Raw genomic sequence first — 16,876 nt, 5'->3', positions numbered from 1 at the left:
ACAACCCTCTTAACCTTCCCAGATCACCAACCTAATACCAATCCCCAAATCCCGATCCCAAGTACTAGTAACTAACTCAATTCACCGTTCGCATCTCAAAAAAATTCCTCGGATCAATCAGTTCCACCCTCGTTTAATTTCAGCCGATCAGGCTAGCCGCTCCCATTTCAGTACTGGCCCGAGTGCGCAACCATGTAACCCCGACGGAGCGCCCAGTAGCGAGGTTGCATACACCATGTACGCGTATTTAGTACAAACACTTCTGAAGTTCTGGGAAATTTTGCAAATTGTTTTACATGTGTATTGTTTGTGTTATCAAGATGGAAAGGTACAGTTAGTTTCGAGCTTTCTGCATACCGTCACACGAAGAATTCTAGTTGTAGGTAAGGTGCCGTTGTATTTAATGCGGGCGCGAGAACTCAGTCCAGCTGGGCTATAGTGACATGTTAGATAATGCAATATTGTGATCACCATGTAATTCACATAGACTTCCAATCTGCATTTTGCACATGTAGTATGGCGTGACACTTGAAGCATGTCGATGATTCGGAAGAATACAGACTAACTTTTGATTCAGATCATGGATATCAGTTTTCCAGAAGAAGAAAAAGTTCCCCACAGTCCACGTTTTTTCAATCTTCTAGGCTTCAAGGGTAATATCTACGTTCACATGGATCGAAGTCTTGAGAAGCTGTAAATGTAGCGGTCAAACTTGTGTCTCGAGAAGCCCTAGAAGCCGGATTCACACCCTTATCCCCTGCAATGGAAGGGTGGGATTTTAGGCACGGGTTTGTTGAGGAACTTGAATGCGACATGACATGAAATGATATGATGTGATTTATGAGTAAGGTAAGCTGATCTAAGCGCCTGTACAGATCGATTGGCAAGAGATATGCGCAAGTATTCAAATGCCCGATTTTGGTATATTGCATCCTTTGCGTCACAAGGAACATTTGCATCTCTGGAAAATGGTAGCTGGCATAGGTGATACAAGGTGATGCTAGTAATCTAAAATAATTAACTGCCGTTTGATTTCTCGGGTAGAGCCCGAGTCTCGCCTGCAATTACGATTTCGGGCGTAGCTTTTGGTTTGGCATCTGCTAGTCCCCCAGATTTCAAACTCGTTGAAGGTGACTGGAGCTCGTAAAGGTTATAGCGCTTAAGCTTTTCCCAGTCATCTCCAACGACACTCATACCACAAATAGTCTAGCCAATGCAAGTTAGCATGCTGATCTCTGCATTTGTGGGTTTGCATTCGTTACCTGGTAAATCTCGATTATTATCACTTTGTCTGGCCTAGTGAGATTGACCTTATGATTGTCATCCACCAGAGATGCGACCTGTTTAATCACGGCATCCCGCTTTAATGTGCTATGATTGCGTATCGTGGGTCGAATAGCGTACTGCAATGCGGTCAATCAATGTTGACCCAAAAGTCAAACAAGCTAATCAAACTTTGAGGCTAGAACTTCAATGTCGTGGCAGCACTATACGCAAAATAGGAATACGTACCGAGTATGCAGCAACTTCTTCCGATTTTACGGCTTCTCCAGCAAGTCGGAAATGAGCACCTAGCACGGCCTGTCCGACTTCTTCGATACCTTTTTCTGTTGCTTTCCCAATAATTGACATTGGTGTTAGACGATTTACAAACCTCAATTTTCTCACCGCGCCCGATGCTGCATCTTCACACATCCTGTGAACGAGATCGGCTGGGTCTATTGGCGGTCGTGTTCTGAAGAACAGCACGCACTGAATATCTAGGTAAATTGCCGAGAAAAGCTTCTCTGCAGGATCTTTATGTGCTGCAACTTCTTTTCGAATGGATGCTTCGATATCATCAACTGATTCGGTAGCATCTTCATCTTCCTCATCACCCTTTTCGTTGCTTGACTTCACGGAAATACCATAGTATTTCTCAGCAGACTAATTGCAATTTAGCATAACCCGGTAGAAGTTTGGAGCTGAAACTTGATAACTAACCTCCTCGAGTAGACTCCTCAGTTCCTCTGTCGCCTTTCCTTCTTTGCCTTTCACGCACGTTGCCCAAATCCCTTGGTCACCTGGTTCTATTTTTCCACCGCTCTTAGAGGCCATTTTGGTTTGCTGATGCGGAGTCTGCCATTTGCCATTTGAACCGCCCTGCATAAGAAGTCAGAGGGATTTCGGAGAAACAAATAGGATCAAATTGAAACATAAACTGTGAAGCCCGAGAACCGTTTTGAAGCACTACAGCAACCCTGAATCAAAGATAGACAGCCTGTCCGAGCCCTCTTCCACTAAGTTGCAACATCTCATTGATGATGAAAACAGAAAACATGCTCTGGTCTGCATATCTTGGAGCCATCACGAAATTTGAACATTTCTTTCAAGTAAACCTGGAGGAATAAGGTCCTTGACAGTAAACCTCGCCGAGGGACCACTCTCAAATCGAAGACTTCAATTGAAATCAAGACTCTTTTCCTTTTCCGACTGCCGCCAAAACCACCACCAAATCACATCCAATTGCTTCGGTTCCCTCCCTTTCTACTTTCACTCCAAACATAAATCCTCCATAAATTCAGAAAGAAAAAAGGAAAGCCACATACCTTAGCTCTCTTCCCCCCTCTAGTATCCCCATCTCTCGCATCTCTTCCGCCGCCTCCAGATCTTTCTTTCCTCTTATTATTTGAATCCGCCATATGCTGAACTTGCGCCTGTCAGATTCTACTCTCAGATTAGTCTCGATTTCAATCCCACCTTGCTTCTACAATTTATTAGAAGAAGAAGTGAGTTCGTAGTTGTTTTAACTACTTGTCCGACATTCAAAATCACGCCGCCCAAACAAAATGGAAAATGTCGCTTAGTCAGGCAGTCTAAAATACCCCACTTCGCCGCATTGGGGTAAGGTATGCAATGAATTGTGAATTGGTGGGAGTTTTGAAGACAATAAAGCAAAATTTGCATTAGAACTCGATGTTGAAAGTTCCAATAATCTGGAGTTGATCACATCCCATGATGTTCTTGTGTACTGGTTTCGCTCCTGCATATAAACCTCCATGTTAATTCTAAGGATTCATTCGATGGAATCACAGCAATCAAAGCATAACAGTTTCTTGTTGTAACGAATACAGCAGAGAAGAATTTCATTATTTCATTATTTTCATTATCCTAATCGGATTCCCGATCCATACGCCTCAAATGCCCCGATCATTTTGATTTCGAAGCTCAAAATATTATTCACTCCTTTGCGTTGTTCTTTGCACTCGCCTCAGCCGTCAAAACCAATGCTCTTGGAGCATCCTCCTTTGGAATATACAATTCCACAAACTGCAAGCAGTCCACAGCGTTGAACTCTTTATCCGTGAAAAGCTCATTGACTTGGTCTTTGGTCTTAATCTGGTGAAGCTGGTATTTGCCTTCTTTGGCACCAAATGCTGGCACCAGATCTTTATTGTTCCAGGTCGCAATATCGTTGTATTCTGCTTCCATGCCGTGAATAAATCTCTCAATGGTGTAGCCATCATTGCAAATTACAAAACTGTATTGATCATTAGCCATAAAATATGTTAAAAGGGGAAGCAACGTAACTTACATAATAGGTTTCAATCCAAGGCGGATCATTGTGCTTACTTCTTGAGCCGTGAGCTGGAAACTACCATCACCAACAAACAAGATGGTTCTTCTGTCATTTCCAGCATCTCTGGCGGCCAGTGCAGCACCTTGACAAGCACCAACGGAGTATCCAATACTGCCCCACAACACCTGGCTGACAGCTGTCACTCCCTTTGGAAATTTCGTCTCCCAAATGCCGAAATTGGCTGTTCCAGTCTCGGTAATGACAATATCATTCTCCTTCAAGAACTCGCCAGCCCTGGGCCAAAACCATGCTTGGGTAATGGTATCTGAGCTATCTTCGTTTGCGGTAACCTTGTTTTCCATCTTGGGCCCTGGAACGGCGGAGAGCTTTTGAAGGTCGATTTTCTTGATAATCTTCCGCAAAACCCCGCGCATATGAACGCCTGGGTATTCAGAATAACGAACGACAATTGTTGTGCTGTGAAAGTCGATTGTGTTAAGTTGAGAAGTCTTATAGGAGAATCCAGCGGTGTTGAAGTCACTCTTGATGGCTCCAATCGTCAAAATGAGGTCCGAAGACTCGACTCGCTTTTTGACATCTGGCTGACTACCACTCCCAGCGTAGACACCTCCATAGTTTTCATAGGTCTCGTCGACAGCACCCTTGCCCATTGGAGTGACAAAGACAGGCAAGCCAGTCTTTTCTATTAATCCGTGCACCTCTGGGATGACTCTGTGTCTAATAGCGCATGCATCAACGAGGATGATGGGGCTATTGGCGGCCTCAAGATACTTGAGAACTACATCAACGACATAATCCTCCTTGTCCGGGTTATTTGCGGGTAGAGACAAGTCAATGGGTCTCTTCAATCGTTCTCCTTCTACCTTCTTCTGAACCATATCTGTTGGCAGTGTAATGTAGACCGGCTGGCTGTGGATCCAGCATTGCTGTAGCGTATGGTCGATCAAGGCAGCCGCTTCGTTGGGATCATTAATTTTGGCCATGGCGCAAGAAATCTCCTTTGACATATCTGCGAAGACATTGAAGTTTCCGTTTCCAAGTGTATGATGCAAAAGCATGCCATCCTTTTGCGAGATTGTCGAAGGGGTGCCAACTATGTGGACAATAGGGACTCGTTCGGAGTATGCACCAGCGATGGCATTGATCGCTGAGAGCTCTCCCACGCCAAAGGTAGTCATGATTGCTGAAATTCCTTTCACTCGAGCATAGCCATCGGCAGCATATCCTTCATAAAGTTATCATTAGGTATGAAAGATTGGCTGATAGAGGAAAACTAACCTGCATTCAACTCGTTGCAATTGCCAACCCATTTCAATCCAAGTTTAGGAATGTAGTCGAGAGCAACCAAATTGTAATCTCCTGGTAAGCCATGAATAGAGTCGATTCCGATTTGCTTCAATCTCGTGAATAGATACTCAGCAATATCCACTGGGGATTTGAGAGACTCAGTCCTGAGATCCACCATGTTGATTGATGATGGCGGGGTTGGTAGAAGTGGGACTTATGAGATGTATGGAGGCTTAAATGTTCAACTTGTTCTCGTTGAATGGTGGATGAAGAAATACTAAATAGATGAGAAAGTAATGAGGATCAGAAATTAAATACGAAACCGGAAAGAAACTCCTCAGTCTTTATAATATGTTTGTCTTTGGTTTTGGACAGCCGTTTCTGCCGTCGATACCGATATCACCCATCATCCATCAAATCACCCCACCAAAAATGACGTTTTGCTTGGGTGAGCTCTTTTGAGACTGGAAGCTGCAACGGCAAAGCATGATTTTAACTCCATCATGGGCTTATTATTAAGCAAGCCACACATGTATTTCATCCATACAGATCTCCAGCTAGGTACTCGTAGAATATTTAGATCCGTACAATGAATGTGGTTTGTCAACGACGGGATGATTCCGATGTCAATGAAAAGTGGTCTGATGGAAGATACGAATATCATGGTAAAGAAGTTAGGATATTCAATTTGTCGGTTTATATAGAAAGAGGTTTAGTATGACAAAGTAAGATCACCTAGGTGGTATATGGGCATATGAGGAACAAATGATACGACGTATTGACTGCATGAGAGTGGAAACTCAATTACGATGTACGGGAGAAAAGTGGATAGATAGCTCGAGGCTCGAGATGGTCATCATGGACTAGACTAGATGGTATTCTTCATACTAAATATTTTAGTGTGCCGTTCGTTATTGGTATCAACTGCATCCTGCCATTTCATACCTTGATTTGAAACCCGATCGTTCCATGAGAATTTCTCAACTTCCGCCGTCGGTCAGTTCACAGGGCTGTCTCTGTCTCTCTCTCTCCATGCTCGATATTGTAGAGCATCAATAAATCGAGAACTGGTGAATGTTCTATGTAGTATTCAGATGTTAAATAGCGATTGTCGAATGGTGGTTTGATATCGAATATTAAAGAATATATTTTCATGGTGTCCTGGGGTTTCGTCTTGCTGCATGCAGACTGTCTACTCCGTATATGAATTACCCAGTTACTACTTCGTACCGTTAACTCTTCATGCTGGTGAAGAGCAGTCATACGAATGGGATAGATCACCGTAATACCGGAACACTTTGAAATTTGTAGTTTGCTCAACATAATATAATGACCAGTGTATGAACGAACTCCTTTATTACCCAGGTCCTCGTAAATTGATATGCGGATAGGAAATAAGCAGCACCTTCTATGCCTTTGGTGGTTCCACACACATTTTCGTTGGTGAATAGGAGGTAGAGGGAGAAGGAGAAACGAGCTTACAGCTTACCTACAGGCCATCCCATCGTTACACTATTTCATGAACACCCACGCATACTTAGTCTTGATCAATTGATTGACGTTCCGCGGGCCTTCCGGGAGCCACTGCCGTGGATGCAGGCTATTCGGATAGGATAGGGTGTAGGACCCATTGTGTAAGAAACGCTGGGAAGGGACATCTCTCCCCAATGCAATTTTAGGTGTTGCCCATACTACCCTGCCCACCTCGATGCCTCTCACAACCTAATAAACCTTTACAAAGGTGCCCTGCTCTGTGGCCCTGTTGCCCCGTTGCCCTGCAATTGTGAAACATAGGGAAAACCAAGATGTGGCTGAAGCAAATCAAAATTTGGCTGATAATTGATAATTGATAATAAAAAAAACACCTAAGCGGGGGTGAATGGAATGGATTGTCCGGTACTTAATCCTTCTTTCTTTCTATACCTAACCCTACGAGTAGACTAGGGAGTTCGAAATCTTTAGCCTTGTTTACAAAATCCCCCCCCCCATGCGATGCCATGCCATGCCATGTACAATACTACTACTACCTACTATGATATATGCCTTTGGTCCTGAAAACCCTTGGAAAAATAATAATTATTCAACCCATCTACACAAATCATTTACATGAACTTTGAACTTTTCTTTTTGCTTCAATTTGGTCTACTTTGAACTTTTCTTTCATAAGATTACACATACACAGTATACGAAATCTAGTCCTCGAATTTGCGACAATCTCTCGGCGCCTATACCCGTCATACCTTGGTTGGTTATCTTTGCGAGATTTCAACATTCCAAACAAAGACCAGCATTGCGATTTTCCAATATTCTTTGGACTCGCTCAATTTGATCTAAACATGCGCAGGCGACCATGAACCAGTGCCCCCGAAGCTCTTCCACAAGATCAAATACAAGCTTTTTAGACTCAGGTCGTGCTGTGCAGGCCTCACCTCGAAACAAACCTTCGAATAACGAGCTTACAATCCCTGAAAGTAATTTACTTCTCAACAACGTTCCAACTTACGCAGTGAGTAGCTCTGCAAGTCTACTTATTCCTACCGCCTACGGAACAGGTTCATCTTACCCTACAATTGTTTCATCGAGCTCCCCATCACGACCCAGAGCTCATTCTGCGGCGACCAACCCGCAACCCCCTTCTCTGTATTCGTCTGCTACCCATTCTCGACATTCTACGCGATCCGGCTCGGAAATATCAATGTCGTATCAGCCAGGAAGATATCAGTCGGCCGGCGACCAAAGGCAATATGGGCTCCCTCCACCACCTCCCATGTCCCCGCCATCTCAACCGCATATGAACCAGCTGAACTTGAACAATATACCTCCACCACCGCCGCGAAATAACATACCTCCACCTCCACCCATAGTTTCCAATAACTGGCAACAGCCACAGCAAACTTGGCTGGTCAATAACAATAGGCCATTTCCTGGGCCACCGGCGAATCCTCCAAACACAAGCCAATACCACGCCTACAATCCTGGCCAGCACCATCAACCTGCGCCATTGTCGATAGGTCAGCCTCAATCGAATAGTGAGCAGATGTCCGCAACATATATACCGCGCGGGGAATCATTTGGACCTGGTGTTGGGATACCTGGCTTAGGATGGAGCAGTCAAGAGAACTATAGGGACAGTGCGGACTTTTCTGCTATATCGGACAGCTCAAGGGGAACACCATTAGATGACAGTAATTATTACAAAGATCGATCATATCCGTCGCAGACACCTCAACGGTTCAATAACATTCATCTCCCGGAGTATGATTCCCCAGGCCCCCCTACAGCAACTATAACGAATCCACAATTGTCTTCGGCCACCAATAGAGGCTTGACAGCAACGTCGAACAATTCACATCAACATGCGTCCGGTAATAATTCGAACACGCCAATCTCGCCGAATGATGCGGGTTCTCAATGGTCCATGAATCGCGTTTTGTTGTGGCTGGCTAATAATCACTTTTCTAATGATTGGCAGGAAACTTTTAGAGCATTGAATATATATGGCTCCGTATTCCTCGAACTTGGCAGTGTTCATGGTGGTAGAGGTAACTTTGGGATGATGCACCAGCAAGTATATCCACGGCTAGCAAAAGAGTGCTCCAGTAGTGGAACTGGCTGGGATCAAGCTAGGGAGCGCGAAGAAGGGAAAAGAATGCGACGTCTGATTAAAGCTATTGTGACTGGGAAAAGTCTAGAAGGCACCAAGTCGTCACAAATTCGGCGGCAGTCATCCGCAGCTAACCTCATCACGAGACCCAGTACAGAGAGCAGTCTGGATAACTTTTCTTATCATGGCCGTGGAAACGGAGCTTCCATATCTACACCAAACACAGCCAATGACGATGATAATAGTCCCGGAAAACAAATTTCTACAAGTTCTGGACAAATCGTAGGAACGAGAAGGCATTCAGGAAGAAGTACTACTATGCCCATTTTAAGCAATATCAATACCGCAGAAGAGAGCGATTTTAATAATAGCCGGAGTTCTCATCGCAATGTTTTAAAAAATATTGATAGTGATGGCGCCCGGCGTCATAGTCCAAGCGCCAGTAATGAACTCAACGAAGGAAGTTTCAAGCCGCAACCTCTGCGCCTGGATGGGAGTCCGAAGAGCGGTAGTCCTGCTGGGACATTCGCAACGCTTCACACACCAGTAGGGCAAAATCTATCAGCTTCGCCTCGTAGTGCTGTTTTTGGCCATCGATCAAGCAATAGCACCGATTCCATATCTTCTAGCCAGGCAATTTACGGATCTGGAGTGCCACCAGGTGCTAGCCAAGCACTCAGAGGTGGAATGGGAGGGGCTGTAGGCGAGGTCAGCCTTGTAAGAAACCAAGAAACTCGAAGACATGGCGTTGACGTATCACGTCCTTCTCCCTTGGATGGCGAGCGTTCCGCAAGCTCTGAACAACCCACATCCGCAAAAGAATCGAGAGGATTTCTTAGTCACTTCAAAGGGAAAAAGCGACGAGGAAAAGAAGATGGCCTAGCCCCATCGCCCGAAGATCAGAATCTTGATTCTCCTACTAGCCCATCTCTTGGCTTTAAAGCTGCATCTTTTTTGGGCAATGGCAGGATTAGCAACTCTAGCGAAACTTCGTTGGACCGACCTTTGTCCACATTCTCCGCCTCAGAATATGATAAATTCGCTCATGGAAAGGGATATCGCGGCGTGCGAGCTACGGGGAGGAATTTTGTCTTGGCTACTACAGACGGGTGGAACTTTCGTCTGTGTGATGTCACTGAAATTGATAATGCGCAAGATCTTAAGGCTACGATATGTTCTAATTTAGGCGTTCTTGACTCAGAATTTACCCATTTTTATCTTACAGAGCTAGGTAAGATGGAGCACGAAGAAGCATTAGATGATAATAAGCTTCTCTTTTGCAAAAGGCACAAAGCCGATCAGTCTGGTAATCTCAAATTTTTTATTAGAGGAGCAACAAGCTCGGCAATATCACTGCCTGCCTCGCAATCTGCAGGTCATGGCATGAACTTTACGACGAAATTGAGTGGACTTTCTCCCATTTTGCCCCCAACTGCGCCTCTCGATGAAGAGGCTTATGCTCTTCTAAATGGAAGCAGAAGACGATCCAGCTCATCACCACCCACATCACGCCAAAATACGATCAAGGGGGGTACTGCACCCCACAAAGATAAGCCTGCACCTACAACTGAAACACCAGACGCACTGCGTGAGCGCCTAATGGCGTACAGAGCATCACACTTAGGGGAGAGAGAAATACCAGAAGCGGATAAACAAGCGTTTATAGCAATGGCATCAGCAGAACATAAAGCTGAGATGGACCGAAGGCAAAAAGAATATCTGGCGAAAAAGAAAGCAAACAAAGGTACACCAACCTCCGCAGATGGTGCTTTGGGGATTGTTGGTCGCAATGTTGATTTCGATCAACCGAGACTCTCGCCTTTTGAAGATAAGAAGCCGGATAATCTCTTCCCGCAAAGAAAAGCCCCACCAATCCCTGGAGAGTCGGCTACTCTGATCAAAGCCAACTCCTTGAGTAAAAATTCTGGCAGCCAAGCTCGTCTATCATATGAAAGCGTTGAAAGCGAAGGTAAACGTTTATCTGGAGGCGACTCAGGTGAAGGTTCTAGCACTAAACGGAAGCCAGTTCCGGCCTCACCTGTCAATCCAGGAGGCATTGGTGCTGCTCTGTTCGTTATGGGCAAAGGGTTTTCATCAATAGGACACCCAACAAGTACCGTGTCACCGGTTAAGAAATCGCCTCCGATCAATACGTCTGAGAATTATGGCAAAAATGCCATGTCGACAGTTGATCACGGAAACCCCGGATCTGGCAGAAGCAGTCCCAAATCGAGTGGTACTCCAGGCAGTGTTACTTGGGGCAGGGGTGATACATCATTCATCATCCCCGATTATGCTGGTGAAGAAGAAAGCTTATCGGCGAGCATCGCTACGTCTTTGAACGATTCCAGTAACGCTGCGATAGCCAGAATGAAGGAGGAAGAAATCCGAAGAGCGCCTTCCCCCCGTGCCATTAGTCCGAATAGCGCTCATACGTCAGACCTTACCACGCCTGGAAATAGAAAATCTTACGGTCCTAACCTTGATTTCACCGAAGCAAGCGTGGTGTTCGACAAACCCCCCCAGCAAGTAGAGCAAGAAGATTCCGACTCGGACTCCGATTCCGGTCTATTCAGTATACCAATACAAAAGACGCAGAAAGCTAAGGAGGGCGCTAGTGGAGATGACTCTTCTGGCATCTCCAAGCGACCAAGTTTGACTGTCAAAATCTCAAGGGCCAAAAAGGGCCTTTCCGTGTCGTGGGGCTCACCTCAACAGGAAAGCTCATCCTCATCCAGCCTTCCAAAACTCCCTGATTTTGACAATCAGCGTAGAGATGAAAACGAGCGGACCATTGAAGAAACCGAAGAAGAGAAACAAGCAAAAGTACTCCGGAGACGATCTTTTGCTCGGACCGATACCTGGGCTCCTAGACCTCCCGAAGAGAACATTCTCCTCAATCTAGAAGACTTCTTTCCCAATCTTAATGTAGATGAGCCAGTAATGGACGAAGGTGTTGGTGGGTCCCCGCCAGTTTCTCCTATTGCAGAACAAGATACAGTGGAGTCGGCTACAACTACGACTCCTTCCATGTCTTCGCTATCAGTTGCCGGATCTTCTATGCTTTCTACGCCTAGAACGAGCATGTATGGTGACGGAGACACGCTCGGATCAGACGAATCGACCCTAAAAGCACTCGAAAGACCGGGCTCTATGCAGAGTGTCGCGCAACGCAATATTCGTCGCTCTGGCGGCTTGGGCCGAATGAAGTCGATTCGTGAAGTGGCTAGAGGAGCCCACGAAGCAAATAAGCGTTATACTTCAGCAACTGTTGCTCCACAGAAGGGTGACAAGACTTCAAGCATGATCCAGCGTCGGAAAAGTACCAAGATGTTTGGTGCTAATATTGTTCAAATCAAACCTCAGCGTGGTAGCCTACTGATCCCTCAAATCCCACAAGACACAATACCTAAACGACAAGCCACCTTCAGGTGGTTTAAAGGTCAGCTAATTGGGAAGGGTACTTACGGGCGTGTTTACCTGGGGATGAATGCCACGACTGGAGAGTTTTTGGCAGTGAAACAGGTTGAAGTCAACTCTAAAGCGGCTGGAAATGACAAAGAAAAAATCCGTGAGATGGTAGCAGCACTAGACCAAGAGATTGATACCATGCAGCATCTTGATCATGCGAATATTGTGCAATATCTCGGTTGTGAAAGAGGCGAGATGTCTATCAGTATCTTTTTGGAATATATTTCTGGTGGTAGTGTAGGAGGTTGTCTTCGAAAGCATGGCAGATTTGAAGAGACGGTCGTCAGCTCCCTAACCCGCCAAACTCTCGACGGGTTGGCATATCTTCATCGAGAAGGCATTCTTCATCGTGATCTCAAAGCTGATAACATCTTACTTGATGTCGATGGAACGTGCAAGATTTCTGATTTTGGTATCTCAAAGAAATCGGACAATATCTATGGCAACGATGCATCCAATAATATGCAGGGATCCGTGTTTTGGATGGCCCCTGAAGTCGTTCGGTCACAAGGTGAGGGATATTCGGCCAAAGTGGACATTTGGTCACTTGGATGCGTTGTCCTAGAAATGCTGGGTGGGAAACGACCTTGGGCCAAAGAGGAAACTGTAGGCGCTATTTACAAACTGGGGAGTTTGAGTGAGGCACCGCCAATTCCAGATGATGTTGCCCAAGCCATTAGCCCTGGAACTTTAGGTTTCATGATGGACTGTTGGACTATGTATGTTTCTATCATCTGTAGCATTTGAAGTTTTTTACTAACACCACAATGCAGTATTCCAAGCGAACGACCAACAGCCGAAACTCTTCTTACCCAGCATCCTTTCTGTGAACTGGATACTCACTACAACTTTCTGGACACAGAACTTTATGCTAAGATTCGCGGCACATATTAATTGCACACACGGCCGTTCTGCAACACCTGACTTTTCAACAGCTACCTCTCAAAATATCCATCACCTTTAGGATTTCAGTTAATATTAATTAGACTGAAGTCTAGATCTATTTTATGCTTCCTCAGCTTCTATATTGCATGATTTGGTACTATTTACAAAGCAAGCGGTACGATTTTGCGGGTGCCACACTGGCTGTTGGAAAAAATATTGTATTTGATACCATCTCCTTTGTTTGTATTGCTTTTTTTCCGGTGGTTAGGTGGCCTGGTGCTTATGCGAGGGATATACGCGAGATTCTTGGATAAATGAATCGGTCTATTTACGGTCTGTATGATTGGTCAGCATTTGCACACTATGGAAACAAGCAACATGATGCGAAGAGGGTCCTGTATGTATAGTACGATTCTAGTGAAATGATGAGATTTACACGATATTCTCAGGGTCGTTATGTTGAGGCAAAGGGCATACGTTTGAATATGTTAAATGCTGCAAAACGGTGGATCATTTAATGAGAAGCATCAAACTAATTGACTTCCCTTAAAGGAGCTTCCATCCATGAGACCTTGGAGAGACATCACGTAATTCATCACTAAATTTGCGCCAACGTGTTAATACTTAGAAACAGCTATTCACCATTCTATCTCCCCCTCTTCTTCGGACTTTCCCTCTCCACGAGCCCTTCAAACAGCCCATCCCTCTCCCTGGTAAGCTCCCTCAACTCCATTCTCAACCCCTCCAGTTCCAGTCTTGCCAAATCGACATCTTGTGGTAAACCATGGAATGCCTTAACCTGCATCTCCAAATCCTTCACTGTCGCCAACCACTCTTTGAATTTCTCTTCTTCAGCTTTGATAGTTTCTACTGTTATTTTGGACGTAGAAGGATTGGAAGAGGACAGGGCGGCTATGCGCTCACGGATTTCTGGCAATTTACTGGTGAGAATTTTGATCTTGCGTTGGAGGTCGAGTGTTTGCTTTGGTAGGTCGGTGGGAGCTTGGTAGGAGGGTGATTGAAGGGAAGCGATGAGTGTAGTCAGATTGGTCAGTTCCGTGGTGAGGGAACGTTGAAGAGTAGCCACGCGTGAGGTGGCTTGAGAAAGTGTGTAGGATGTTGTTTGCAGAGAGAGTAATTTGCGGCCGATAAGTTCAGTGGATGGAGAGGATAAATTGAGGGTTGTGGATAGAGACGAGAGACTTTCAAGAGCAGTTTGGCCTTCAGGAGTAAGGGAATCTTCGAGGGTGTGCAAGAGCTCTGTATTTGGGTCATTATCGAGGGAGGTTTGGATGGCGGTGAGAGCATTCTCTCGAGATCGAGCCAGGAGTTCTTGTTCTTCGTCTGCGGTCTCATTGAGCGAGGCGAGAGAGAGGAGGGCTTTGAGTGTAGAGGCATTTCGTTCGAAGGCTGGAATGGGTTGATTGGCGAATTTAATCAAGAGCCAGCTATCTATATATGACCAATCTTTAGCAGCTGCAAGTTGTTGACGAGCAACTGTAGGTGAGAATATCGTTGCGGGCGAAAGGTGAGACATATTGAGTGTAAGTCGATTTGCAGATCCAGGAGTCGAAATATGAACCCCCGTTGGGGAGGTATTATCTGTAGGAGGATTTAACTTTGGAGCTATTGGAAACAGTATAATATTTGTTGTAGATTGTTGTAGATTCGAACGAGTGAGACTTTACGACCTCAGATAAAATTATCCTGGGAATTTTGAGAAAGAATTTGAGCGGATAGAGTTCAGGACGTTGTGATAAATTCAGGTGTAAGTAGAAGATATATTCTTGTAGAAAGTGTTCACGAACAATGCCAACAAGGTGAACAAGGCTGATGGTACGCTAAGCAAGGATTTGACGGAGATGTTACCCAATTAAGGTAAGGCTCTAAGCATTTCAGCATCAGATAATGAACTTCGCCTCATCGGCCCCAATTAACCAGGCCTCAAAGACCCCCCGAATTGAGTCGAAAAGGCCACCTAATTCTACCGATATCCTCAAATATCTTCCACGTGTAATCAATTTGTTCATATTGTTCAACTGTTATTGCCTTTTCTTAAAAACCGTCGCTCAATCATTTTCTTCTCATTCTTCTTCACTCTTTATTCCATGCTTTGAACTCTCTACATTTAGATCCGTCGTAGACGTACATACATCCACTCATAATGATTGTGAAAGTAAAGTTGTCGGTCCTTGCCTTCGCCGCAACTCTCTTATCCTCAAACTCTTTGGTTTCGGCACTTTCTGCGAATGATATTCCTTCTGATACCCCCATTTCATCTTTACTGGCATCCGCCAATGCGCATCTGGCAAAGGGCGAAACGAACGATGCCTTAACTTATTACGATATTGCTATCGCCCGCGATCCATCGAACTATCTCAGTCATTTCCGTCGCGGGGCTGCCTACCTTTCCCTTGGTCGCATGGCTCAGGCTGCCCAAGACTTCGATAAGGTATTGACAATCAAACCAGGCCACGAACCGGCATTATCACAAAGGGCGAAGATCAGAGCAAAGAATGGAGATTGGGAAAACGCCAAACAAGATTACCTCTCTCTCGGCGCATCTCATGGAGCCGAAGAAGAACTCGCGAATTTAGTAGAGGCTCAAGGCGCAGCTAGTTTGGCAATGGATGCGGAGAAAAATCAGAACTGGGAGGAATGTGTAACACAAGCCGGAGCCGCAATAATGGTTGCATCCAAGGTAGTATCACTTCGCAAAACTAGAGCTCATTGTCGATTCGAACGCGGGGAAGTCCAAGAAGGAATGAGTGATCTCAAACACGTTCTCCAAATGCAACCAGGACTTACGGATCCCCATCTCCGGATTTCTACAATCAACTTTTACAGCTTGGGGGAGATGGAGCAGGGTATGGACCAATTGAGGAAGTGCTTGCATTCAGATCCGGATTCGAAGAGTTGTAAAAAACTATACAGGAGAGAGAAGACTCTCGATAAAACTTTAGCCCAGGTTCGGAAATATTTTGAAAAGCATCAATATGCGAGCGGAGTGAAACTTCTCGTTCCATCCGGGGAGGAAGTTGGGCTGGTTCAAGAGATAAAGGATGATGTCAAGGAACACCGAGAGGCTGGCTTGATCCCTGAGCATGCGCCAAATCACCTGCTCACTCAAGTTGTCGAAATGGTTTGCCAGGCCTATCACGAGGTATGTTCAAAGCTATGGAGTCATTTTCTCTTCAACTAACGTGATATAGACCAAAAATACTAAGAAAGCCGCTACTTACTGTAACGAAGCTCTTTCACTCAACGAAAACTCCCTTTATGGACTACTTCACAAAGCCCAGAAACATATGGAAGCAGAGAACTACGAAGCTGCTATATCCACCCTCAACACTGCAAAGGAAAACCATCCTGAAGCGCAGCAGATTGGAGGACTCTTACAAAAGGCTCAAGTAGAATTGAAGCGAAGCAAAACAAAAGATTACTACAAAGTTCTAGGAGTTCCTAAGGATGCAGACGAGCTTCAAATCAAATCAGCATACAGAAAATCAGTCAGAATAAATCATCCAGATAAGGCCCATAAGCAAGGAATTAGTAAGGAAGAGGCTGAAAAGAAGATGGCAGCCATTAATGAAGCATATGAAGTACTGAGTGATCCTGAACTGAAGGCTCGCTTCGACCAAGGAGATGATCCAAATGACCACGAGCAACAAAGAGGACACCCATTCCAACAGGGTAGCCCATTCGGAGGTGGTGGATTCCCTTTCCAACATGGCGGCGGGCATCACGGTGGTGGACAACAATTTAATTTCAAGTTCGGTCAAGGGGGATTCAATTTCGGTTAAGAAGATATCTTTGGTTCTGAATCCAGGCGTTGGTTAGGTTTTGCAAGTTGACGGTGATTCAACCATTTAGCATACTCTGTAAAATGTACACATCATGGCTCCAAGATGCCTATGTGATAACATTCAAGAAGATAAAGAGAAAAGAAAAGAAAAGAAAAAAGAGAAATCATTCACAAATTCTTAGTTGGAGATTTATTTTCTGTGATTGCATTGTATTTATGATTGTGAATATGAGAAGTATGAATT

At 45.0% G+C, this 16,876-nt stretch overlaps 5 protein-coding genes across 5 annotated transcripts; 2 read left to right on the top strand and 3 right to left on the bottom strand.

The window, feature by feature from the left end:
• Window positions 1-848: 848 nt before the first annotated feature.
• EAF01_001427 (uncharacterized protein) lies at window positions 849-2,835 on the bottom strand. Its single transcript, XM_038909677.1, has 5 exons — window positions 2,589-2,835; window positions 1,984-2,142; window positions 1,513-1,926; window positions 1,263-1,403; window positions 849-1,206 (listed from the first exon to the last, which is right to left on the bottom strand). Exons 1-5 carry the CDS (start codon window positions 2,679-2,681, stop codon window positions 1,018-1,020), a joined length of 996 nt encoding a protein of 331 aa, XP_038774489.1. The 5' UTR covers window positions 2,682-2,835; the 3' UTR covers window positions 849-1,017.
• Window positions 2,836-3,080: 245 nt separating this feature from the next.
• Window positions 3,081-5,209, bottom strand: EAF01_001426 (uncharacterized protein). The gene is made up of 3 exons (XM_038909676.1): window positions 4,859-5,209; window positions 3,575-4,805; window positions 3,081-3,520 (listed from the first exon to the last, which is right to left on the bottom strand). The coding sequence occupies exons 1-3, from the start codon at window positions 5,043-5,045 to the stop codon at window positions 3,220-3,222; spliced, it is 1,719 nt and encodes a 572-aa protein (XP_038774488.1). The 5' UTR covers window positions 5,046-5,209; the 3' UTR covers window positions 3,081-3,219.
• A 2,008-nt stretch (window positions 5,210-7,217) lies between these two features.
• Window positions 7,218-12,836, top strand: EAF01_001425 (uncharacterized protein; the record flags this gene model as incomplete). The annotated part of the gene is made up of 2 exons (XM_038909675.1): window positions 7,218-12,661; window positions 12,716-12,836. 2 exons carry the CDS (start codon window positions 7,218-7,220, stop codon window positions 12,834-12,836), a joined length of 5,565 nt encoding a protein of 1,854 aa, XP_038774487.1.
• Window positions 12,837-13,473: 637 nt separating this feature from the next.
• On the bottom strand, window positions 13,474-14,364 carry EAF01_001424 (uncharacterized protein; the record flags this gene model as incomplete). The annotated part of the gene is made up of 1 exon (XM_038909674.1): window positions 13,474-14,364. The coding sequence occupies one exon, from the start codon at window positions 14,362-14,364 to the stop codon at window positions 13,474-13,476; it is 891 nt and encodes a 296-aa protein (XP_038774486.1).
• Window positions 14,365-14,782: 418 nt separating this feature from the next.
• EAF01_001423 (uncharacterized protein) lies at window positions 14,783-16,812 on the top strand. Its single transcript, XM_038909673.1, has 2 exons — window positions 14,783-15,990; window positions 16,040-16,812. Exons 1-2 carry the CDS (start codon window positions 14,992-14,994, stop codon window positions 16,628-16,630), a joined length of 1,590 nt encoding a protein of 529 aa, XP_038774485.1. The 5' UTR covers window positions 14,783-14,991; the 3' UTR covers window positions 16,631-16,812.
• Window positions 16,813-16,876: the final 64 nt, after the last annotated feature.

The sequence above is a fragment of the Botrytis porri genome (assembly GCF_014898465.1).
Source record: "Botrytis porri strain MUCL 3234 chromosome Unknown BPOR_002, whole genome shotgun sequence".
Lineage (NCBI taxonomy): Eukaryota > Fungi > Ascomycota > Leotiomycetes > Helotiales > Sclerotiniaceae > Botrytis > Botrytis porri.
This window is presented reverse-complemented; position numbering and strand designations above follow the sequence as displayed.